The sequence below is a fragment of the Melanostigma gelatinosum genome, assembly GCF_949748355.1.
Source record: "Melanostigma gelatinosum genome assembly, chromosome: 15".
Lineage (NCBI taxonomy): Eukaryota > Metazoa > Chordata > Actinopteri > Perciformes > Zoarcidae > Melanostigma > Melanostigma gelatinosum.
Window position 1 is genome coordinate 5,699,634 of NC_136648.1, and position 27,066 is coordinate 5,726,699.

Below are 27,066 nucleotides of genomic sequence, written 5' to 3' on the forward strand. Positions count from 1 at the left end.
CCAGTATTTGTTCTCTCAATCATCTACACAGGTCTGTTTACAGCAGTGCACTCTGCGAAATCAAATGTGAGAGCAATTTTTACCTTTCAGTCACAACTTAAACATGAATTCATTAACTTTCTATATCCGTTTAGTTCGTGGAGCACATCCCAGCATGCACAGGGGGAAAGAATGTGTAGAAAAGTAGCGTGTGTGTCGTTGAACAAACCTCATCCTGCAGACAAACACACTCACACTGACTACAGGTAAATTCCACTCAACCCGATCTGCATGTTCTCTGACTTGGGAACAATAGAGCTCAAACAATTGGTCAATTAATCGATTAAAACAGCAACTATTTAATCACTTTTTCATGCAAAAATGCTGATCTATGCCTTTCAAAGGTGAACATTTGCTGCTTTTCTTTGTCCTATATAATAGTTAATTGAATATCTTCAGGGTTTGGGCTGATATTCGGATACAATTATGAATTTTCATTTTACATTTTTCATTTCAGTAATTGAGAAAGTAGTCGGCAGACCACCTCATGTTTATTAGTTTTACTATACTACACGGCTTGTTGCTTTAAATTTCCTGGTAATTTGTGGGTCACAATGTCTCACAACACGTCTTGACTGCAGGAAGAACTGAGCAAGCTATTATATGATGCACGTTGTGATTTAACTGGTATGCTGATGAGTCATTGTAAATTCTTCTGGATGCATTATGACCCGCGCTGAGCAATACACCACCTCGGCCTGACTCGAGGACGGGGATAGCTACTGCGCAGCCAAACATGGAGTGGCTCTCGATGACTATGAGTTATTGGACATCAGAGTCCCACCATGACGAAGCACTACGCACGTTAAAGACATATGTTACATTTTGTCTGTAGAAACAGACACCACCGCACACTTCTAGTGGGTTATAAGTGATGATTAAGAGGGGTTGTTTTTGTATGAGTCCATGCATTGTTTTTTTTAGAAAATTATACTTGATTATACTTTTAATTCCCCTTCAACATGGAAGCAGTTAGGCTGATTGGGACGTTTTCTACAGAGCCTTACTCGAATATCCTGGATCATTTCTCCTCTTGTGTCCATCTGGAGATAAAATAACACCCACTCTAATCAACGTTTGTGTTGGATCCCTTGCTTATGAAGATCTGTTTGGAGGAGATTTCAAATGTTCTGTGTTCAGAATGTTGTGACATGTTAAAAAAACGTTTTATATGATGTTACACAATATGAATCGTGGTTGGCAAATTCATGCAGTAGAGAAGCAAAGTTTACTTTTTAAATGGGAAGCTGAGCTTGTGGTGTGATTCAGTCTGTTACTGTACATTACCGTACATGCAGCGCAGTGGCAAACACCAGGTCAGGCCAGATAGAAGCAGACAGGAGAGGGGCTCGGATAGATGGGGGAAGATGGAGAAGCAACTAACTCAATTAAGCATCTGGTCGTCAGCAGATTTTGTCGACTGGATATCGAAACAGCTCTCGCCAAGATTATCTAAACCCAATAAGGAACATCTCTGATGTCTGTGATCAATTTTATGCAATGCCACCGAACAGGAGTCTCATCAACAATGTTACATTTTCATTGAACAATGCTCTTCAAATCTGACACATAACCACCCAAAGCCTTCTCTTCTGTCTGCAACAACAAGGTTGAATCGATCACGAAGCTTCGCACGTCTGACATCTTTGGCTTATCTTTGTCGTCTTACAAAAATGGGAAAATGCCAACCGACCTATCACATCCCCCTTACGACTTGTGTTTCTTTGTGATGATCCCCTGAATTATTCATGTCATATTTTAGATAAATTATTCAACTCCTTTATTGAGTTACCTGAGACAGCTTGCAGTGTTGCAAGCAGGTGTCAACAAAACTGTCAACACACCGAACCGTCAACTGAGCACAGTGATTATTATACTAACGAAGCCAAACTTATCCGGAGGTTGGTGGAGAATTCTTTCTGAAAGGTGTCAAACTTGGGACGGTAGTGAGTCGAATACAAAGAACGCACCGGAAGAATCAACGACAGGTAAACTGCTGACAGCATACCCTGAAGAAGTAACTCCAAGTTTGGCAGAATGTCAGCTCTGTCTACGGATTTTAGTTTTTCACTGATGATTATACTGCAATGTAATGCAAGAATTCTGTCGCATGTCTTTGTGTAACGAGGGGTCTTTCCCGTCCTCCTCTTGACGATCTATGGTTCGTAACGGCTCCGGTGAAACTCGATAGTAGTGACAGCAAACCGACTCTGCGTTGTGTTCTACGATGGTGGTGACAGTTAGTCTACACTCCAACGAAGAAACACAGACAACTCCGATGACGATTCAAAGATGGTTTTAATTGCTTAAAAGCACTTCAGGATGTGGTGGATACGAGTCAGATCCCATTAAACCTATTCAATATAGAATGCAGTTGTAATCAAAGGAAACGATACCAATCGATGATTTCTGCAGCCAAACTCAATAACCGTTAATAGACAATTTACAGGACCAGCGGTCAAACTTTGACCCGGATCTAATCATTCATTACAAATTGCTCAAAGATATTATTGATACAGATGGATCAGTACACACAGATCAAAACTACATATATCGTATTTGTTTAATGATGACTTTTTCATAAGAAAACAACACAAATATATACACCTTACCAGGGAAATAACTGACAAATTATATTTCTATATGACATGTTTTTTTTCTATCTGACAAAGTAACAAACCAATTCAAGCTGAAGTTATGTATCTAATATAAAATGCAAGATGTATAGTTTAATTTGGATGTGATGGGTATATCCGTAAGTAGGCTCAGGGGTTCTACTAGATTAGTGTATGCAATTTAGGTAAAGCAGTACAACAATGGAGGACACCGCCTTATCGAGTAACCCCTCAACTGATTTATTTTCAGCTTGACATCTGTCGGACTTCTCATTGATTTTCTTTGTTTCCTCTCTCTCATGCTCTCGCTGCCTTTGGCCCACCCTGATGGACTCCCAACACCATGCAACTCTGCAGGTGAGCCTCAAAAATACAAGCCAATATGAACTCACACTCGACACATATTTGTTAGATATCAGGGTGTACAGTTGTAATGTGTGTTTCATGACACATCTGGATGGATGCGTGCATCATGTTGAGGGTTAGCTAGCCTGCCATACAGCGATGTGTCTAAGGATACAAAGCCCTGACTCCTTGCCCTCTCGCTCTCTGGTAGTTTTAAAAAGCCAACGTGCAGGCAGCCAAACCAACCATAAGCCTCCTTATGTGTTGGTTTGGCTGATTTGACTTTCTAATCTGCTGAAGAAGCGAGTGCAAAAGGGGGGCGGGGGGGGGTTCTGTACTGCATAGATTTCCATGAAAGGAGAGGAGCATATAGCCCAGGGCGGGTTATAAGCAGGGTGTCTCTGATGATGTATTAAGGGGTCTTGTCTGGCTCTTCTTCTGGAGCATGCTGATTGCTCATGGTGATAACCTCCTGAGAGGATCCCAGATGGGGATGCCATCCTGGCCCACTTCCACGCCGCTCGTAACACGTAGCAATTTGTCCAATCCGCCTGCGCCGCTTCTCTTGCTAAGCCAGCCGTGTAATTATTGTGTACATTTTTCTTCCCCCGGCCCTGCTGCCGTGGAAGATACTCCTCCTGTGCAGAGTTTCCCGTACGGTGAGCAATTGGGGTCAGAGCCTGGCACGGCAAAAGTGGGATAAAAGTAAGGACCTGAGTCTACTTTACACTCGAGCAACAAAATGAACAAACGGAGATCGATAAAGGTCTGTCTCAGTCACCTGCATGCCAATCGATTTAGCTCGATAGACACAAGTAGGATCACATCGTTGCAGGTCATCTCCTGGTATCTCCTGCTGGGAGGATGCAGATGCAATGCATGTGATCGAAGGTGGCTTGGCGTGCGGTACGCAGTGAAAGTGAGGCAGCAGTCAGTAGTAGTCCCTTCACACATAACGTGACGGTAACTTGTGAGGGCTTCAGTCATCAAACCGGATAACTTTAAACTCACCAGCACAAAGTCCATTCATGTTTCTTGGTCCATCCTACTTCAAGAAATAATAATCGTAAAAGCTCAAGAAGGAATCCAAAGGGAATAAACTTTTCAATTTAATTGTGTTATTTTATGCGAACAGGGTTGTCATGTGTAATTATGTTGAGCGTTACAGAGTCCACACTTTGCTATTTATCATTCATTATCTGGACCCATCTCAGTATTTGTCATTTGACATGTTCACTGACTCATGCGGCGTGTCAGTCAAAAACAACACCACCACCACTTACCTCCATTCAGCTTTGATTCGTGCCGACTGATGCAACCCTGTGGTCGTCCTGCCGTCGTGGGTGAGGGCCTGTGGTTCGGAGCTTGTTTGAAGCTCTGCTCGGCACCTGCAGAATGATTTCGCACTTTGTTTACATCTCTTAATTACTCGCTGTCATCGCATTGACAGTGTGGACAATAGGTAGCCGCACAAACAACCTCTAAAATGGTGTGTGTAATAAGAATCAAACGCCATGACGCACGACTGACACATTATGAACAACATGTTACGTGATAGACAACGTATCATGGAAGTAGATTTGTGAATAATGACCAATATGGTCCAATTATAGCATTTGATAATGTGTTTTATTGGTATCTAACGCTACATTTCTATGAATGTGGGATGAACGAAACAGGGTTTTTAAGTATGATACTAACGATACAATTCAGAATTCACGAAACACCAGTCAAGCAATGAATGTGCAGTGTGAAATGATTGTTAGTTTGTATTCTTATATTTCTGCATCACTCGATTCACTGAGAAAGTGTCTGACACTGACCCATAACAGTAAATGTGCATCATAGTAACGTTTCGCCAAAATATGTTGCGTGTCTAAATTAGCGAAACTACACATGCAAAATAATGTTTCGTCCAAAATATTATCCAAAATGTTTATAAAAGAAGATTGGCAGCCATGCTAGCGGCTGTGTGAGGCGGCTAAACTTGCTTTGAGCTAAATGCTAATGTCGGAAGCCGGAGACAACGTATGGTCACTTCAGAAATGATGATACAGCAACAAGACCACAACTAAGGATCCGTACGTCCACCAATCTTTTCACAGACGTTCTGTCGTGTCCATGTGACATGACTAAGCGTATTTTTGGTCCTTTGATTCTAGGTTTGACAGAAACTTGTTTACGGTCACACCTCCACACCACAGTATAATCACATGCCATTTATAATTCTGTTTTTAGCTCTTCAAGCAGTATTTGGGAAAATTGGCTCACTTATTTAAATACACATCACAATACAGTGCTTTGGCAGATCAAAGGAGAACATGACTTTAAGTATGCTTTTATGTGTGATGTCCTTAAAAACATCAGATGCTGTATGTGTAGTAATTGGCTTGAAGACCTGAGAGTCGACAAAAGCTTCTGGTGATGAGAGGCTTTTGTGGTCCAGGTGACTCCGGTGGTTTTTCTTTGCTTTTCCAGTCCCGACTACACTGTGAAGTCATTGGGATGTGACAAAAGAACATGGGCACAGGTGGTGCAGGTGTCTTTCATTGCCGCCCTGTGGATTGGCTCAAGGCTTCTTCAGGTGAATGGAGTTGCGTAAGATCTGCAGCCTCGTACTTAAAACAGGACGGTCATGAATCAACCTGTGCCGCCACAACAGCACGGCAGCTTTTGCCCGAGTTGTTGTGAGTGCTCCTCGTCTCCTCTTCCTCTTTGTTCACCACTTCCCTCTCTCTTACTCGTTCCTTTACGTAATCCGGAGAAGATAGAAATGACAGGCATTTTGGATGATTCATAACCGTCCTGTTGTCGGGGGCTCTCAGAGTGCACATATTGGTAATGATAGCAATTTGGCTGAAATTGACAAAAAGACATGTGTGTCCTTTCCTTTGCCATGACACAGTCCATCCTCTCATTTATTCACTGCAGTGCGCTTTGAGGCCAGACAATTGTACGCTCATATTCTTTTGCCGGAGTTGCCACATTTCCTCGTCTCATCAACTTTTCCGAGCAAATGGGGAAGTCTGCGATTCTGTCTCTCCTGCTTTTCTTTTGCATTCTTTCAGCATCACATAGCAGCACTTCGGCGGGAGCATCTCGTGAAAGTCTTTTCCAAACGTTTGAGAAAATAGAAGCTGATGCAACGCTTTCCACGCTCGTTGAAGATGATTTGCTTTGCCAGTCCTGGGAGTGTGACATTTGCTGTGACACGCTCTCTCTTCCTCTCTCGTTTACTCTCTCCGTCTTTAAGCCGCGTCGCACTCGTTCTGCTACACATTCGTTCTCTCGTTCTCTCGCTCTCACACAAAGATTCACTCGTACTCAAGCCCTTAATTATTTCAAACTTTTTGTTTCACAACACTTATCTATAATGAAGCTGAAGTCAAATTTGAATCTCAGCTTTTATGCTGTTTATGTAATGAAGTGCATGCAGCCAGAGCAGTTAATCTGTTTCTTTTAATTAGAATTTCATTTTAATTGAAATCGTACAAGTTTTCTGTCTGGTTTTTTTCACTTCAGTTTTTGTCATTTATAAAACAAAACAATGGCAGTGGAGAGCAGCTGTATGCTCTGGACAAATCAATAAATGTACTTTAATGGCTTTCTATTTCCTGCGTCAGTGTTTGCGTTGCGTCGACAATAACAGCTCTGCCGCGGCATCTTGTCATCTTACTAATAAGCAGTTTAAAACCTTCGCTGAAGCACAAAGACGGGGGAGCATCCGGCCTCCACGGCCTCCGTGCCTGGCACATGCCGGGGAAGGAGGAGAATGGGACTCAGCCACCGGATGTGTAGTCAGGCACCAGTCATCGCTCTCTTTCCTAATCTCCCTCCTTCGCCCCACTGTTCGCCACCATCTGGAAAGGATGCCAGGGACTGGCCTGGTGGCAGAGTTGTACTCGCGGGCTCGGAGCGCCGCCAGGCTCGAGAGGAAAATCCGGGAGGGAAGGGGCCTTTCTTTGCAGCTCCCGCTCGTCTGTCCTGTGCCCTTGCTCCGCTGGACGGCAGCCTGCAGTGCTGACGTAGGCCGCCCTGCCTCTCAACGAGACAGCAACTCGCTCATCTGGCAGCCAAAACATGCCCGTAAGAACAAATCCCTGTCCCGTGGATGAGTTAAAAGGCTGCAGAGAAGCATTACTTTCGGCCGTATTGCTATCAAGCTGCTCCCCGGCAGTTAGTCTTTCTATTCTTTGCTGTGAAGGTTTAATTTCAAAGTATAAAAAAAGGCTTTTCTTTCCCTCCTCCCTCTGTTGCGGCAACCGCCTAAATAAAGCAGTTGAGGTCAAAAATCGAGGCATCGGTGCCTCGTCTCTTGCTGTGCTCTATTCCCCCGGAGGCCACTGAACTGCAGAAAGCTATCTTTCTCCGAGTAATGAGTCTGCTTGCTGCCTAATACCTGCCTGCAAAAATAACGAGCCCAAATGGAAGATGCACCGAGCGTGCGTTCACACTGTATGCTGTACTTCTATGTTGGCTGCCGTATGTGTGCTGCACGCCTTATTAATAATGCTATTCCTGCTGCGGCTAATGGAGAGTGTATTGGATAGTGCCGGTCTGGACCCTCTTGTCATTTCATTCAATACAGGTTGGCTAATTGGTGATGTTAGCAGAGAGGGAGAGTGCAGTAATCCCCTCTCTATGGCTACCCAGGTTTAATGCTTTGTAGCGAGCTACAGGAAGGGACATTTAGTCTCTGACGGTGTGGTTGGTAAGCCAGATGGAATTCAGGCTGCATGGTGAAATGATTTTAGTTTGCTCAGTGGACCTCTGCTGCCAAAACCTGATTATCTCTCCGCTGCTGCTCCTGTTCTCCGTCATAACTACCAGTCACACTCGTTCTGGTGGCCATCTTTCATTTCCTGTCAGCTCAGTGGTCTGCGGGGAGAGGAGACGAGGACAGGAAGTCATAAAGGGGCCGTTCGGGTGTTTGTTGTTTGCCTCCCGAGCGAGCGGCCTTGAATCTGAGTCCCAGGAGATGAGCTCATCCTCACTGATGAACTGCCTCTGATAAATCCCCCCCCCCCCCCCCCCCCCCCCCCCCCCGCAGTAATATGGGTCACAGTCATGAGGGATCTTCAGATAGTAACGTAGATCAGTCAAGTCCCTACATGAGTCCCATTGGTTTATTTTATTGTGCATTTCTTTTTGCGGATTTCTCTTCCTGGGAACTTAATTTCCCCCAAAATATGAAGGTCCACAGGGCACTTTAAAGCTCTCGCCACACTTGGCCCTTATTTATTTATTATTCTGTCGGTCAATAAGTAGTTAAATGTCACCGTATGTCTTCAAAAGTAGCAATCATCTATAAAATGCTTCTCTCAAGTTGCAACACCCCCGAATCATAGACGACAGAGAGGACATGACCCAGTGGTGTAGAATGGCAGCTGCAGTCCTCCACCTCTGCCATTTTAACATCTTACAGTTTTTCGTATGGAAATTTGTTGGTCTTACGTAACATGAGTGTTTCTTTATTTTTTCTGCGGCCTAATTATGAAAGATGTGTTTCAGAAACGCAGCTTTCACAATGATGCTGCAGTATTCAGGATTTGGGATCTTGCCGAGACAGAAAAGTAGAAGTGTCTGTATTCCTATTGGTGTGTGAGAGAAACATAGAAGCATGACCTGAGGGATAAACAGTATACCCGAAAATCTTCGGAATTGCGTCTCAAATGAAAGGATTTTTTTTTTATTAAGAATTCATTTGTCAGGAAATTGCTGAAGTGTAGGGAGGGTAAACATGTCCCCGTTATATTGAGAACATAAACACATCTCTGTGGCGCGTAGATCTAGATTGCGCTTCCTTTCGGCTCTATTCAGCCGTGCAACCGGCACGATAGGAATCGAGGCCTGGCATTCCGCTCGGATGTGTACAATATGCGCGCGTATTGTTTGGTCCATGACGTGGTTTGTAAAAACAAAACAGCATGGAGCAATATGGTTTGTCCTTCCATAATGTATCGCTGGTCTCTCACTGGTGAAAGCAAGGTTTCTCCCCTCTCTCTCTCTCTCTCTCTCTCTCTCTGTCTCTCTTGTCTCTCTCTCTGTCTCCTCTCTCCCTCTCACTCGCTCCCTCTCTCTCTCTCTCTCTCTCTCTCTCTCTTCTCTCTCTCTCTCTCTCTCTCTCTCTCTCTCTCTCTGCGAGGGTGAACGTGGGCGGCTGTACAGAGCATGACAGCAGCGCTCTGTTGAATGTAGACTATAAATGAGGAATTAAGAGATGCAACACCCATGGAAACACTGAGCCAGTCTTGATAATGGAGCTTGTGTGGATGTGCAGTTATAGTTTAAATTGCGCCACCATTTTGCGGTGTTTGCGTGTGAGACTCCCACTTTTGAAAAAGGTTGATTGCGAGACTTCCATTGATGCTGATTCTGCGTGCTTATCTCCCAGTTTGGCAATCATTTGGAAGCATCTTTTTTTTCACTGATCTTATCGTGCTGTATTATTTTTTGTCTGTGTTCATGCCAGAGGTTGTTTGTTTGAATCCCGCAAGTCCTTTGTTTCCACGTTCGTCTTTATGTAAGCATCCTCTTCCGTCCATCGCGTGCACCCCTGCTGTGATTTGTGCAGCGAGGGGCTCGGCGGCAGTGACACGAATGAGCACAGCGTCGAATGAGCACAGCGCCGTGTGCGTGTGCGTGTGCGCGTGCGTGTGTGCTTCATAGTGAGCTTGCCTTGTGTGTGTCACGCCCCCCTTGACAGCGTTGGCATTGATGATGCAACTGAATGTTACTTGTTATTCTGTCACTCTCTCTCTGGGTGTTTTTTCTTTCTCTTCTTCTTCTCTCTGGCACAAAGACAGACAGCAGATAGACATTTTTCCAATTTCCTAACTCGTGTTATTTCTGATGGAGACAGGAAATGGTGTCGATTAGTCGGATGACTGTGCATCAGTCAAAGGTGCGAGTCGATGATGGGTGATTGGTGACAAAAATCACTCTGGACTGGATTTCATGAAGTACTAGAAATTGAATCAAGGTAATGCTGCTCATTTCAGAATTGATGTCTGCAGGTCATATCTAATAAAAAACAAGCAGCGCTGTGATCATAGCCTCACTTATCAAATCTGTAGGTTTGTGCAAAAGTGTTAAAAGCAAGCATGGGCTCTTGGTTTCACTGTATTCATCACTGTTACTTAACAGGTAAGTTGCTCCTGTTATGTAACTGAGACTCTGGTGTCATGTTTGATCATTTACTTGTATTACGGCTTTGGCTGTGTTTCATCCCAGCTTCATTTCTACATTGCTGCGGTGGAAACAGCACGCGGTAATTGGGATTCAAATTACTTTGTGAAGCTGCGGCAGTTTTATTAGTCCTGTAAGACACGGGCATTGATGGAGAACAGTGTCTTGAGTGTCTGAGTGTCTGTTTGCCAAATTGTTTCGACGCCACATTGCAATTATATTCGGAGAGGGTCCGAGTTCAAATCTGAGCTCGAGCTTTGCTCGCGGAAAGAGAGACGGGGACAGATGTGGAAATGGATTCATGAATGGAAACTGAACCGTTTGTGCAAGTATAAAATGTGAAATTTGTCTTGACACTTAAACAGGCGCTAGGGCTTTTGGGGTTGCCACGGCAACTGGTTGCCTGTGCAGCGGAGTGGCAAGTGGGCGTGTAGTCAACGCGGGTTTGTGGGCCGGTGAGAGAGGAGGCAGGCGATTGGCACACAGCCTGCAGCATCTGCCTTTCATATCCTGATTAATTGTTTGTCGAATAAAACTAAAAAAATACCAAACGAACCTCTTAAACTTGCTTTGATGTCTGACCAACTGTCCAACTGTTGAAGATTCCCCCAATATTTATTGTAGGGCTGCCACTACCGATTATTCTCACGATCGATTAATCCGCCCAATATGTTCTCTGTTCATGGTTTTTGCCGATAAAATGACAGAAATAAATTCCCAGTAGACCAAGGTGAAGTGTTGAAATTGCTCCAAACCCCTCAAGTATTCAGATACGACAAAGAAAAGCACCAAAGCATCACATTTGAGAAGCTGTCAGCAGCGAATGTTTGGCATCTTTGCTTGAAAAAATGACTCAAATAGTGAATTAATCATCAATTAACTGCTGAAATTACTCTTGAAATAATGTCTCCATGCTAATACAGTCCAGTTCACTCCTCTCGTTGACACTCAGTCGGTGCAATGAGCTCAAACTCCTTCAGAAACTGCTGCATAGAAAAAAAAATCCCCGCAGCCTGGTATTAAAGGTCAGGGATTGTGTGGTTTTTACATTAGTACTCGCTCTAACCGCGGTGAAGACCCCACTGACCACACTCTGCTCTCTGCTCACAAAAGGAAGTGGATCAACATTGGGAAACAGCAATCGCCACATTGCGATGCATAAATAATGCTTGTTATGCATTAATGGGGCTAATTAGCATTCCCTTCCCTGAAGCTTTTGATCGTTTCTAACGCTGCCTTTTCCCCTGAATCATAGGCGCCCGGTTCGTTTGCACCGAGTAGCATCTCTTTAATGGGCTAATTATTCACATCAATTTGCAGCCTATCTGCTGCATTCCCCCCCCCCCCCCCCCCCTCAGCCAGTCACCTCAGCCATTTTGTTCTTACTTTGAGTGAGAGGCCGGTCAACAGCGAGAGATCCCACTGAGGATGCGGAGTGCGTGGGCCACTACCCCACTGATGAGCTTCTTATGTAATATCCGTCTTCCAACCTCTCGGCGCATGCTGCTGGTGCTGGATTGTCCACAGTGAGCACAAGCTGGCAGATTTTTTACTCCTGTGTTGCTGTGGCTAACATTCAAGATCCATGTTTTTTTTGTATGCTGTAAGATTAAATATCTACACATAAACGACATCTAAGATATCTGTTGAACAGGATTTTCAGAAAATATGACAAATGGTTAGCCTGCATGTAGACTGTGTCCCTACTATCTGTTCCTCTTTGAGATTCTCTACGTTTCCTCGTGAAGTAGTAAAAAATCTGCTCGAGCTCCAGATGATTTTATGATTTCCTCCCTAAATATATTGAGTATTGTCCTACAGCAACAGCGACCCCCTGTGGTGACGCGCTGCCACCGCATACACGCCGGGAGAGTTTTTCTTTTTGACCTCTTGATGTGAAACTCTTTGTTCGTACGTTTTCAGCTGACAGAGGTGCAAAGCTGGTTTGGCACGTCAGATTGAAGTGGGGCCGCAGCAGCAGCCGCCGCAACAAATGGCATGACCCACAAGCGGCGTCTGTTTGTGTTGTGCCCGTCTCTGCGCAGTACGTGGGCAGAGCTTATGTTGGGATTTAAATGAATCTCCTCCGTTTATTGTGTCAAAGCAGCGCTCGGTTGTTGGCTAAAGTCAGATAAGCTATTTGTTTGCTGTCTGCAGCTGTCCCTTCTCCAGATGCTGTGCACAGATGCTGTTATGTTTTGGTTATTATCTGGAAGTCTATTTGGAGTATCTGGAAAAGGCCCGTGTGCCATGATTATACTCCGTCCTTATCACTTGACTGCCTGTATTTCTCATTTATTTTGTGGCTTCGGTTGAGCGGACACGGACGGTCAAGGCGCTTTCCCCAAGTGACCTGTATGTTAAATTGCAGACTTCCCTTTTCCCCCTCACATTTCGAGCTTTTTTTTTTCTCTCTCTCTGCGGTGGAGTCATTTCTGTCACATTATCCGGAAAGGCAAGCTTATAATCTCAAGAGAAGTCTGAGCTTTAAAGGGCTGCAGTGTGACTTTGCTGAGCTGTGTATTTAACGACACACACAGAATCACGACGGCAGAGGACGGCGATCAAGTTGCACCGCTGATGGTCTTTAAATGAATCCATATCAGCTTTGAGGGATGTGATGGTCTCCTCCGTTCACACGCCGTAAAACAAGCAGCAATTTCTGCCTTCATAATGCTGACATACATCAAGGCGCCGCGTGACATTACTCGTGAGTGAGTCAGCTTTAATACCACGATAGATGGATACAAGTTTCTCTGGGCCGTAGATCTGTTGCAGAATGAGTCATTGCTGGACCATTAGGAGATAGATGGACGCGTACAGGATTACAGCAGAACAGCTATTTACATGTGAAGAGGACAATTAGCAGTCCCGCTCCCACATATCTGTATTATTAGAATGAGCTTCAGAACAGTCGAGTTTATTCGCGGTCGGCACGCCCCGCAGGATCCTGGCAAGTACGGCCTCGGTGTAGGTTATGCGTTCCCCGCCGGTGTTTGTTTCCTGCCGAATGTGCACGTGTCATGACTTTTCCCAGTGTGTGCTTTCAAAAAGCAAAGTCTACCAAAGTGAAAGCCAGCGCAAATCAGACTGAATCCCAGAGAGCAGCTGCTTATCTGTCAAGTATTTCGCAGGCAAACATGCATTTACCTCCTTACACGGTTTACACGGGAAGTTAATTTTACCGTTTTTGAGGAGCGGGAAATCACCGCTGAGACTTGACACTTGCAGTATAAAGTCACTCGAGCCACTTGTTTCTCCTAAATATTTGCTTCTTTTTGCACACTTTAAACTGCTGGATTTAAGTCATCACAGCAACGTCGTTTTGGTACCTGACGCCCCATAGAATCCTTGAATCGAATAACTTTTATTCGCAACCCGCGGTGGCCTGAAAGAACATTTCCATTACTGACAGACTCTCCGTCTGCAGCAAGTCCAATAAGGAGCTTATTCATATCCGCCTGTTTGGGAGCGCCGAGCCCACAGGATCATCACTCCTTTAATTTATGCATTCGAGTAAAATAAATTAAAAAAAATTTGTCTGATCACCTCTCAACATGGCGTTCCTTAAAACAGTCAGTCATCGTGACAGCAGGCTGATTTCCACAAGCTCTCATTCGGTGAGAGATTATAACTCGACGTCGGTACGCGATTAAAAGCAGAGCAGTGATGTCACTCGAATATGTTCATGTTTTCTACCAGCATTAGCTTTTTATTAAATTATTGGATGGGCTCCCAGACCTCTAATAGTAAACCGCTGCGTCTCTTCAGGGGCCATTTGCCAAAAAGGTTGGCAACCACTGGCCTAAAACACAACAGAACATCAAACAGAACATCAAATTCAGTTTCCTGCTTGACAAGCTACACGCTTATTGAGTGCAGGACTTATCTGGCATTCGGACATCGAATAGCTGAGATACCGGATATGTTTCTTGTCCGGCCAGATACACTAACGGATGACGTTTGGTGAACATTATCATAAGACGTCTACTGAGACGCTGTCTCTGCCATCTGGCCTTTTTGGTATTGTCATTCATAGAGTTCTTTGTCAGCGCTTCTGAATGCACCAGTCCCGTTTCTTCACTATAGACGTGGCAAAGGGAGTCTGATGTCGACATAATGCCGACCATCCTGCAGCTGTCACTGTGATGCGGCGTAAAACAGACACTGCTGCTGTGCTGATCTCATTGGCATGCGGCGGTGGCGGCTATGCAACCGGTTCCGACTCAATCCAGACGATCTGTCAGAAATAACAGCAACCTACGCCAGCTTTTACCTTTCTGGTCCCCGAACTCTGACCGTGGCTTAAACTGCCTCCGTCACACTAGAGGTGAAACATGGGGGATGGGGGGGGGGGGGGTGTTGGCGTGCCAGTTTGTTTTTTTGCACCATGCGGTATCTTTCCACCATCAGTCCTCAAGCAGTGGATTGCTCTAGCACCTTTCAGCAGGTTTCTACACCCCCCCCCCCCCCCCCACAAGCGCTCACACCTGTCTCTTCCTGGAGCCCAGAAATAGAGCACTGCAGCAGTGTGCTTCTCGGGGGGGCAGCCAGCCATGTGACCTCAAACTACAGTACCTATGGAGATGCCGGAGTAAAGAAATTGCAGAACTGGCATCTCCTAGTATTGTAGATCAGGCAGTGTTGGGGTGGGGGTGGGGGGGGGCTTCCCCTGGATTTCATAAATCTTGGAGAGTCTGCGGTTATTCATCACGCCGGGTTACGTAACGGAGAATCGCATTATACAAGCGCATCTTCCCAGAAGGTGTGGGAGCAGATGGAGCCGGGGCATCTTGGCGGCGGTCTAGTTAAAGACCAGGTCTCCCTTCTCCTGGGGCGGCTGCCGATGCATTGTTCAGCAAGCGCGGGGGGCGGAGGGTTGGGGGCGGATTATGATCGCGTTAAAGATGAAGAGACGGAGGAGGAAGAGGAAGAGGAGGAGGAGGAGGAGAACCTGGAGGCGATCACGTTCATTTCACGTCATTTCTGCTGCTACGGTTTGTGTTTCACAGTCTCCCGAACCAAAATCCTCAGCTCATTAGGCTGCAGGCTTCACTTTGGATTACACAGGGGAAGATATGGGATGCCTGCGGAGAGTGTGCGTGCTTTTGTGCATCATATTCAAACACAATCAACCTGGGGGCATGGGGGAACAATCAATTGCTGAAAAGTTTGCATGGATTGAAGGTGTAGGAGGTTATGACACTTCAAATCTCAACGAGGCAGTCATGCTGAATAATAATGCAGCCTGTACATGCTCTGCATTGAAGATACTTTCTATTAAGTGCATTCAAGAGTCCTCTGGTAGATGAAATATATAAACCGGGGGCACATCAGCATCTCAAGTGCAGCATATTTCACTCATGCTCATTTAAATGCCCGTTAATAGCAATTTAAATGTAATTTTCCTCGCTGCCAGTGATTGGTTTCAGGTGGAAATGTGCATATTTCTACGCTTACTAAAAATTTGAAAAAGCAGAAATTGGACATTTCATCACGTAAAGTGCAGACATGACGGCCGCATCGTGGATGTTTGCTTAAAGTTCTTCACTGTGCCGGTGTGGTAGCTGCCTGCTCGGACACTCTCCACAGAGCTGCAGGAGTTATTAGATATATATCTCTTTGGTGCAGATATGTGCCTCTATCAAACCGACTCGATTCTGACACTTCCCAAAGCGAGGACTCCCCCCTCGTGGAATAAAGATGGCTTGTCAGCGTCTCCAGGCTGGATGAAAGTCTGAGCAAGTGGAGTTTCGATGAATATCAGTTAATATGATTTCTAAGCACATTTTTATTTTTTCCCTGTTGCCCCTGCAGGATGAATACGCAGCACTTATCTCTTCATGTGATATCTCTAACAGCCCCCCCCCCCCCCCATGTTTCCTCAATCCTACAAAATTGCTTGATACAGTTTTGTGTTAATTTCTTTCTGATTTAGAGTGATTATGAAGGCGCTGTTTCATTTATTTTCAGGGAGGATTTGATGGCCAATAGTTCTGTGTAATGTTTCTAAACCTTTCACTTGTCAGTGTCAAAACCTGACAAAGACTCTGCAGCAAAGTGTCGGATGGAGTCACAGAAACTGCGGACTCAGCGCGCTGTGGTGCCCTGCGGAGAATCGAATCTTCTGAGCAGCACTTTTGATATCCTCACATTTAACGTGAAAGATGCCAAAAAAAGAGATGAAAACAAGCTCATGTTTCTCTATTATAGACGTTTGTGAGCATGTTAAGCTGCTGTTGTTTTTTTGTTTCTTAATATCCCAGCTAGTCCATCTCATTGCTGCCATTTTCAGACTTGGTTGACATTTTAACAAAAAGGCCTCAGGCGGACCTCGTTTCTCGAAAGCCAAATTGCAGGAAATGCTGGTCGGACAGCATCACGTCTAATTCAATCACATTCAGCTTTTCTGGTTCACCTCGACCTGCTTGCTCGCGCCTACATCTTACCGGACTGAAACAATAAAATGTTTCCTCCCTCCAGGACAGGACGGCGCGTCAGTGTGTTAATGTAACTGCTCCATGCTGACTTTGACTAATTGAGCCGTCATGAAACTTCACCAATTGGGATAGAGATGTTTTCGCGGCGGCCTCTCCGGCCTTCGGACGGTGCGGGGGTCAGCGGCTGAGCTGGGACTGAGCCGCTGTGTCTGCCTGTCGGACATTTTTTGATGGAGGTTCACAACGTGGAGTATAAATGATTTCAAAGTCATTCAATTTCACGCTGAAGTCCCACTTTTGGACGCCTCGGTAAGATTTCAGGTCTGTGCGAGCCACAGGGAGGGGAAAAATCAATTTGGTGTTTTTTGACGTTGAGATATTATAAGTTCATCGATTTTTGTGTGTTTACTTCTTCCATTTTGTGCCCGCCAATCTCCCAAGTTACCACGAGCGCCATTTATCTTGAACTGGCGGAGCGTGGCTTCATTGTTAATTGTCAGTCACCTGTGGAACTAAATCTCCCAGAGCTATTTCACAGGCCGGGCGTTTGAGATTTTCATCAGTCACAGATATGCTGGTTAAATGAACACAACAATTAATCCCACATTGAATACAGAGTCAGTGACGCTTGCACAACCCCGGTGCCGTTATCTGTATCTGCAAACTCATTACATAACTCAACAGAGACACTGGCTCTTTTATTTTATAAACCTGAGGTTCATAGACTGTAGCAGCGTGATAGAAACCAATAAAGACTCCTGTGTTGGATCAGTCAGCAGCTGCTCCATAGGTTTGCGTGTTATTAGCGCGGGTGGTGGGGGGGGGCATCAGTAGGAACACCGGCCTTCCTCCTGACTTCTTCTTTGTAAAATGGTGTTGTCAGCTTCATAACGAAGCTCCCTGCTTATTGTCTCAGCGTGCAAGGGCGGCACAGGAACGGAGACAAAAGGCGTGGGAAATTACATGGGAGCTTGTGCCCAAATGTGTCGCTATTCTTGGCCCTCTTTTTTTGCAACGGCACGGAAAGAAAAGCCTTGAAAGGAGCGAAAAAGGAGGCGACCGAACAGAAGTGCATTATATGCTGTCGAATGTTCTACTTCTTCTCGAGACGTGCAATAGAAGGCTACGCAGCAGGATTGTGGTTTTTGCATGAAAATCACAGAACGAACCAATGATATTGTCTCATGTTATGATTAGAATCTCAGCATCTTATGAAGAATAGCAATGAAAACCGGAAATGAAAGCAAAGTTGGTTTAACAGTTGAAGTGACTTTACGGTGTCACAGCAGGATGACGTCAGTTTGTGGCTGAGTAACGCTGTGATTGGCAGTTCCATTTATCTGAACAACTGCAGTGTTGTAACAACAGGATGGCGGCGAGATACAAGAATGCAGCAGAAGGCCAGGTGGTGCACGACAAATGGCACGTTGCTGTTGCAAGAAGGACATTGGAGAAAGATGATCCGTGTAGCATGATCTTTTGAAGGGTATGGATATTGATGAGCGAGCGAGTGACGTGTGAGAAGCTGCAACGTGACCATTCAACACTCGAAAGCTCTCTTCCTAAAATGATGGCGAAGCCTGGTCGAAGGGATTTCTTTCACTTTAAAATGGCCTCCATCTCAACCTCCCTTAGTATTCTGGCGCTTCACGGATATGCCAACACATTACTGCACATTATAGCCATCGTTAGTCATGGCTTCCAGTGAATTGATTCACTAAAATCGAGCATATCTCATCCCTGCTCCCCGATGATCGTCTCTCTGTGTTGCAGTGTAATAATACCCAAACTAACACCGACATTATAATAGAGATTACAGAATGCATCAGAAGCTGTTGCATAAAAGCGAGTTTTACAAGGCGAGTTTGAAAAAGACGACACCAGAAGCGAGCGGGGGTTTGCAAACTAATGTGTAGAGGCGGAGGAGGACTGGGAGCCACCAGCCCACACAAACCTGCCAGTAGAAACGTTGCATCTCTCTGCAGCTTCCTCCTACGTTCTCTCACTGGTCATTTTGTCGTCTCCTACAAACCGCTATGTGCCTCCGTGTTTCCCCTCAACCACACTGACCCCTTTTTCTTCTCCTTCTTCTTTTTTCCTGTGTTAAGTTGTTCCATTCTCTCCAGCCAAGTCTGCAAACCTCACCCACTGTTTTCTGCACCTCGCATTTCTTCATCTGACACTTCAAACGAGGAGTAACATATTGGCTGCGGGCTGGTAGTGATGGTTGCAAGAAGCAAATAGTCATGAAGTCAAGACGACCGCCTATTCATCCACCCATGCATGTTCAGTACATTTGCAGGTGCAAACGCACACATGCGCGCGCGCACACACACACACACACACACACACACACACACACACACACACACACACACACACACACACACACACACACAGCAAACAAACACTGATCCTTGGCACTTCATGTTTAGTGTGTTCTGTCACTGGAAAGAGGATAATTAGCAGTGAGCATTGTTGCTTTTACTCTCTCTCTTTCTCTCTCTCTCTCTCTCCCTCCCTCCCTCTCTCTCTCTCTCTAAAAAAACCTGAATTTTTAGAGACCGAAGCGTCTGGAATTTTTTTTTTTTCCACCACCTCCCACAGACGTCCTCGAACCTATCATTTTCTCTGCAGTGGCGCAATGGTGACGTATGCTCGCCGCTAGTGCAGCTGAATTTTAAAAAGCTCTACACCCACGCTCAATACCACTACCGCAAGCATAATTATCATAAACTTTTCCTTGCCGTCTGTAGCCTGACTTATTCATTTGCAGATATTAATTCAGTGGCGATGCAGAAAGGGGGTCGAGCTGCATGTATTTTCACTGTGTGTGTGTGTGTGTGTGTGTGTGTTCCTGCATGCAGAGATGCACAGATTGGCTTACGTCACACCAAGACTGCAGTTTGTTTACATTACGTCGCTCAGCGATTCTCACTGTGCCATTTGAAGACACTGATGTTTTAACATTATTTCGGGGGAGAACGGCTTGATTTCAGTGTGCGGCTTTAACATGCATTCCTGTGTGTGATTCTTTTTTTTAAACTACCGGTATATGAAGCAGATCTTTCAAGGGAATTTGTTTGTGATTTTTCGAAGAGTCACGTCAAGTGTTAACAGAGGGCTGAATGGTCACACTCAGGAAAACATCAGTGCTCCAGAGGAACTCCCTTGTGACAGCCCACACTTCTAATTAACCGTGATAATTTACCTCCTCCTCCTCCTCCTCCTTTCTTTTTTTTCCCTTAAAGATGTAGTGACAGCTTTTGAATCTCAGTTCTGTGCCACACAGCGGCTTGATCAGTCGGAGAATACGTGGGTTATGAAACGTAAAAGTATGTAATAACAACAGCACCTGCACTATAATTACAAATGTGTGTTTTCGCTGTTGATTTGTCTGTCAATTATTTGACAGATGAATCACTTGGTCAACAGCACAACTGTATATGTAGCGCACTGTATCGTAAATGGGGAGCGATTTTGGACACACACTACTATCTACATGTGTGTCGTCTTCTTAAGTCTCTGTGTTGACCGGTCACTTATTAGCAATGTAGCTAAACATTGCTGTGTCACTGTATCTGACAAGCTGCAAGCAGAGAAGTAATTAGGGAGGTAAGGACCTTAAATTGCATTAAAACAAAAAAGACAAATGGGGACATTCATGGAGTCATGGACCAGCCAACTTTCTCTCATCCTGGTATGTTTGGTTGAAGCCCTCTCTAAATGCTTTAATGAACGCCCCCCTAGCAAACATAAACACAGGGAGCTCCGGTTGTAGTTTTTTTGTAAAACTAACATGATATACAGCCCCGATCAATGTCAACATAGTATTTAAAGAAATGCTCTGAGAATTGTTATTTTCTTCTTCCCTGTATACACTTGAACTAAGTCTCAACATTATCCCGTCTTTTGCCCGACTGGAGCGCAGCTACTTGCATTTCTTTGCTGGCAACCAGCTAGAATTTCTAATCCAGGCGATGGTGTCGGGAGTCATTTGGTGTGATCGAAGCCTCGGGCAGAATGGCGTACAGGGCTGATTAGAAATCCAGAGCGCATGTGTTTGGTCTGTGATGACGCCCATCGCTGTCTCTCAGGTCGGATGTCTCTCCAACCAAGGGCGCTTTCCGACAACTGAATAATTCACACCTTGTGCGATGCATTCACATGCTCACATTTGGCTATATTTAAAGTCATGACATCAATGGCTGGAAAAAAGAAAAGTTCTCACCAAACCTTGTGAGTCACTTCCCGCGAGCTTTGGCACCGATTTGTCACGCAGAGCTCTCACCGAACACCTCCGATTACCGCGGATGACACGTGTGTTTGTGCTTTCAGAAGGTAACGGATGCTGGAGGCTTGTCAGGTGTGAGTCGTGCTGCTGTTGAGTATGTGCGGATGAGATCACCAACACCTCATTGAGAAAAAAAGAAAGTACGCAGCGTAGGACGCCAACCACCTACCAGCCTTATGCTCATCATCCTAAGTCAGGTCGCTGCCTTCATCGACTGTTCCTGTTGCCCCGTTTTGCCAGATGAAGCGAACCGTCTCTTTGAACGAGTGCACATATGTGCACAGCCGTCTTCCTCACGCTGACTCATGTTCCAATGCTGACGAGGGGTTAGTAAGCTTTACTCGTGGCTTGGATGCGTCACGCAATACGCTAGACAACACCAGCGCGGCGTCTGTGTCCGTATGTACAAACAAGCCAGAGCCGCCCGTCTGTCACGTCTGCTGTTGGAACGTGTCTGTCCTGAGCTTCCTGCTAACAGGTATTCAGAAGGCATCACAGGGCCCTGGAATTGCCAAAGCCCTGAAGGTAATTGATGATACTGTGAAAACCTCTCCTCGCTATCTCCAGGCTTTACGGTGGTTACTGCAGCGTGGAGACATCCGAGTGAGGTCGTCTAATTTCAAAAGTTAAAGTTAGCTCAGAGTTTAAATCGAATTTTCAGTCCAGACGCCAACATCTGGGCTTTGGGTGGCGACCGATACCGAGTACTGATCCAGTATTGTTGTTTGATTGATGGGTTGTATTCCTCACTGTGAGGCAACATCCGGCTCGACTTTAACGGGGCACTCCTAACTTCGTAAATGTAACAAATAAATACATAGATATATATTTCGTTCATTGGTTGTTTTTTTTGTATAAAAATAAAAAATGACAAGCCAGCAACTTGAGAAGAAATCTTCAAAATTAACAGGAATTACAATTTAGATCCCTCGAGTTTTGTTTTTGAAAATATTTTAAAATGCAATCTTCAAATCAGTATGCATTACCTTAGTGGTGTTTATCTCGACTGAAAATGCAAATACTATTGATTAACATAAGTCCTTATTGAATTCAATTAAGAAGAGGCGGTGTTTTCCTATGAGGATACCTGTTCTGAATAAAACTTGTGTTATTTCCCATTAGATAAAAAACAAACAGAAAAAGGCCGCTGTTGTTTTCTGATTTACCTTATAAAAAATGTACAATAACAATGTAATGTATTTGTAAAATGCCAGTAGAAAGTGGAAAAGGACGTTTGGGATCTTCAACAAAAACCATCTTTGTATCGTTCTGTTTATGACATTTACCGACAGCTTTGCTGATCGAGGTGACGCTTTTGTGTTGGTAAGGATTTTGAATGCTTTAGGAAAGGAAAGGACAGAGTCATATCAGAGTCATGTTGTCAAAACAACAACAGTACACTCATGTTTGTAACAGTGACACAAACACACACACACAGATGAATAGATAAATGTCTGACACACACACACCGTACATCTGCTCACAGCGAGACGAATGTGTGCACACTGACACGGAGGCGGAGGGTAATTCAGGAACCTCAAAACACGCTAATCCAGTTTTTCTGAAAAACCCTCCCAGCTGCCATCAAGATACGGTTTCAAGAAGGAGAAACATTGAGCTGTGGGACAGAGGAGGCGAGCGGGGCGCACAAGAGAAGCTCTGTTTCTGTGTCGGTGCTTTGAAATCTGGTGATTTACCACAGCCCGGGTTTCCTCTGGACCCAGAGACAACAGGATAGCCGATTAACTTTAATCCTATCGGTGTTTCTCATGTAGGACGTTGTTAGCCAACACCTGCATTAAGAATTACCAGTAGGAAAGCCATGACACATGGGCTCTCCGGGCCACTTCCTCAGACTGTCCTGTAAGCGGTCGGGCTTCTGCTGGTAACCACATTATCGGGCCTGCATGGAGGGCAAATCATGGCCACAACATGATGCAGCTGACAAAAGAAGACTCTTTTTTTTTTGTGCTGGAGAAAAGCGACAGAGGGCCTGGAACATGCAGGAGCTGAGAATTGAGCTGAAAGGAGATTTTCACAGCAATGCCCGATAGAAGCAAAAGAAAAAAGGCGTGAGGAGAGGGGGAATAAAGGATGACCAACGGTTCTAACTGACACAGGATATTTCAGGCACCTGGATGTCTTCGTTTTGAGTCATAGAGAAGTTCCTTTTGATGTAAAATATGTTGCTGTGCTTCGGGGGTCGAAGACGAACACGACACCACCAGGTCCATTGGAGCCAAAAGGACTGTTTGCTTGAGCCTCATATCATTCCAAACCCCTGCTTCAGAGACTCAGGTAAAGGCCGCCACAGTGAGCTTTGACTGCTTAACATGGGATCTAACTTCACTGTCAAGGCGTCTTGACATTTTACTGGTATTACTTTGTGTGTGTGTGTGTGTGTGTGTGTGTGTGTGTGTGTGTCTACAGTATGTGGTTATTCAGTAATTAACTGGGTGTCCTGGAACGATACCTGAAATAGTTGCAATTGTTTTCATTCTACTGCCACTCAGTCTGCTGATGAGAACACAAAAGGCAAGAAATGCAACAAGAAACACTTGTTAAAATATTAGTCCACGCACATACTGTAAATAGTATGAAATGGCAAAGGCCTTGATGCACATGAGCTTAAAGTAATGTCATTTTTAAACGTGCTTTTCTGCCATTCAAGGGCTTTAAGAGTTTTTTTTATGAAAGAAATACGTTTTTAAATCAAGTGCTGCTGTGACGCTTGGACTGCCGCTTCCTGCTTCCTAGTTGGACTGGATTTCCCACAGTGACGCACTCTGAGAATTGGCAGTCATTTTGTTCTAGGTTTACACCCTCACAAGCAACACATGCTAATGATCATGCACCTGTGTTATATTTAATATAGCAAATACTCTAATATTAAATCCAATTTTAGAGGGGGGTAGTTCTGTTGTCATAAAAATGTTGTCGAGGCCAGTTTTAAATAAATTGATATCAATGTAACCTCAGGCGAACATTCCCTAGTTTTCTGTGTCCTACATTCTTCTCTCTCTGACCACAAAGGGGCAGTGTTCCAGCCCCAAACCTCGCTGTAACTAGAGTGCTGCACAGTCCAGCAGGTGAAATCTGGCTTGATTCAGATGAAGCTCTTTATACATCGTCCATGGCCCCGTATTTGATGTCCCCATTTCTGTTCACCAAAGCGTCGCGGGGCTCGACACCTGTGGAAAAAGAGGAAATGGAAAAGACGGGGACAATTGTAAAGGCTGTGTGGTCCATTAAACTTGAGCTCTCCCACTGTGTGTGGGCTGTGTAGTGGGAGCCACTGGAAGCGTGGTGTGTAGCAGTGTGGATACTTCATGTTACGAACACAGGTTAGGTTTGCAGTTTTGTTTTTTTAGGCCCTGTAGTGAGAGGCAGGTTGTGTAAGTTTTCCCCTTTCAAAGATATGACCAAACTGTGTACAAGTAGAGTAGTGCAGCTATACCAGACCCTTTTATTTTAGTACGACGTGGCCGTCTCTAAAATGTGGATAAATTACCAAAGATCCTATTCTCTCTTTTTCCCCCCTTCTCTGTGTTTTGAGAAGACGCACAGTGTCCATTCATGGCACGTAGTCTTTGTTGATAACAGCGGCGTGTAATCAGCTCAGTCTTCTCTCAATCTCGTGTTCACTTTTGTCTGTGTGTGTGTGTGTGTGTGTCTCCGGGGGCCGCTAGCAGCTGTGGAGAAATCAGGAGGGCGTGTTTAAAGCCTGTGGGATCCGTTCCTTGTTTTCCATGTGTCCCGGGGGTTGGAAGGCAGCTGAAAGTTCAATCGGAGACACACTTCCTCATGCTCTGCATGGCAAGAGCTCAGAGATTAAGGGGTTTGTCTGCACCGCCAACAACAAGGATTGCTCTCAGTTCGTAACTTGTCAAAGAGGAAGGGTGATTCATTTTCCTTGAGTTGCAACTTTTGCAACTATCACAGATTTGACTTTGTTGCAAAACAAGCAGTGGGATAACCAGTTTTTCTTTTGTTCATCTGGCTGTGCAAGACAAGTAGAACAAAGTGTGGGGAGAGAGCAGCTACCGTCTACATGCCTGTGTGAGTAAAGGAGCCAGTGGATGCAGGTGGCAGCGAGGCTTTGCTCTAACTTTGAAGTTTTTTTTTGCCATGTCAAAGGTGAAGGATTATGCCCGGCACAGGAATTTGGTCTTCAAATGAAGGACTTCATGAGCTGAGCAGCTCAGAATGTGAGCACTGGCTAGTGCGACACGCTTGTGAATGAAGATGTGTGAGTGAATCAGTTTTGAGTGAAGTGCCATGCTCTTCCTTAGCAGTGGGACCGTGGATGTGACCCCAAGGAGTACAGCTATTGGCCAACAGGGGAAAACTGTTTACCACATCTCTGTAATCCTGAACGAAACACAGGAATATGCGGCGGTGTCGGAGCTGGGAATGGGCCAGGTCGCCCACAACCTGGTTGAGAATTGCCAGCCGGGAGGAGAGATAATTAGCATGGTGTCAATGGAGAACAGCCCCAAGCCGGGCAGGGCACGGCACGAGCTTGACAGGTGGCCCTCCCTGAGCTACTCAGGTAGAGCTGGGAGGCAAAGAGAGGAGGTAGTTGTGGAGGAGAATGAGGAGGAGCTGGAGGGAAAAATGAAGATGGACAGGTTTTTGAAACAACCTTACAGGTACTCGGGTAACTCTTCACAGCAAGGCAGAGACGTGGCAGAGTCAGCCAAGGAGCAACACATTCAGAGCTCAACACTACGACCTGTCACCGTCCACGCTAAAGGGCTCGTCTTGGGGGAACATGGCGCTGTTGTGGGACACAGCTCTCTGCCCCGGGCCGTGTTGCGAAGGTCGCGACAGGGTGAAGCCCCGCTGGGGAGGAGACCGATGAGCATGTATGGCGACTCGGTCAAGCAGCAAAGAGATTGTCAACTTGAACAAGAAAGGCGTCTGCGGAGGCCCAGGAGCGTGTGCATGCTGGCAGGCCCAGGCCCAGTCGTGTCGGAGACCGGGACCCAGCAGCCCTTCCAGAGGGCAGGCATATTGGAAAACAACCAGCAGAACAGGACCAGGAAGGCTGAGTTGAGGGCTGTGGATGGCCTCAATATCGTTGTGGCTCAGCGAGCTTCGGCCCCCGGAGAGGTGATCCCCAGGGTCCGCCAGAGGAACTGGAAGCCCAGGCCCGTCAGTATGACTGTACTGGAGCTCAGAAAGAGGGGCTCTGATGATGAGATAGACAGCCAGAGGAGCTACAGCCGCAAAGGCAGCGATGGTGGCCTTCTCAAAGGGGGCTTCCGTTGGAGGCTTTTTGGCAAAGCATCTCAAGAGAAGAGCAAAGAGAACGATAGTGACATAGATGCAAAATCGTCTCCCAAATCCAGTAAATCTGAAGCGCCAAAGAGTACACTGAGCTCCTTAAGAAGGAGCCTCAGCCTGCGAATCAGGAGGACTCGGCCCCGGGACAAAGTTGCTTTAGGACCTGAAAGGGAATCAACGGAGAGCTCTCAGACTAAAAGTACTGCTGAGGAGACAACAATGCCTCCACGGCCTTTCTCGTACCTCACGGGAAGAATGCTTCCAACTTCCAGTGAGCAGACTGAGGATGGGGCCATGGAGTACATTCATTACCACAGCAGGGGAAAGGTCAAGGTAATGGAGGTACCCCTCTGTCCAACAAAACTCTCCTCCAAACCAGTTCAAGAAGAACCAAGCCTGTGGCAGCTCATAGCCAACCGTTTTAGGAGGAAAGAGCAGCCGTGCAGTGGCAAATGTGAAACCCAGCAGTCCCTGAGCAAAGAAACCGGCCAATATCCCTTGGAAGGGAATAATAAGTCACAGCCAGTCTCCATAGAGACTCCGGCAGGCATTGACTCCCACAAAGGTCAAGGTAAGCCCTGCAAGATTGCTGAATTTCTTTCTCAGCTCCGTTCTCAATTTGCAGCCCCTCCTCCACTGTACAGAAAGTTTCAGCTCAAAAGAGAGAAGGAAGTGCACTTTTTTTTAGAGGGCCAGGCAAATGAAAAACACATGGGGAATTCTGAGTTTGGATGGCATTCAAAAAAACGTCTGGTTCCAGAGAGTCCTTTTTGTAATTTCTATTTCGGGTGCTTTATTTCCCCAGTGTTTTTCATTTGTGAACTGCCTTGTGTGCGAGCACTTACGCAGCAACTAA

General features: G+C 45.5%; 1 protein-coding gene across 3 annotated transcripts in view; it reads left to right on the forward strand.

Moving 5' to 3' along the window:
* agap3 (ArfGAP with GTPase domain, ankyrin repeat and PH domain 3) overlaps positions 1-27,066 on the forward strand; it is a 107,395-nt gene that overhangs the window by 13,936 nt on the left and 66,393 nt on the right. The window contains exon 1 of one of the 3 annotated variants that reach the window (XM_079284370.1): positions 26,050-26,781. The exons of the other annotated variants lie outside the window; for them this stretch is intronic. Within the exon in view, the coding sequence (XP_079140496.1) occupies positions 26,085-26,781 (697 nt within the window). The 5' untranslated portion in view covers positions 26,050-26,084. Of the gene's footprint in view, positions 1-26,049; positions 26,782-27,066 lie in introns of those variants that run through there. 3 annotated transcript variants of the gene reach the window in all.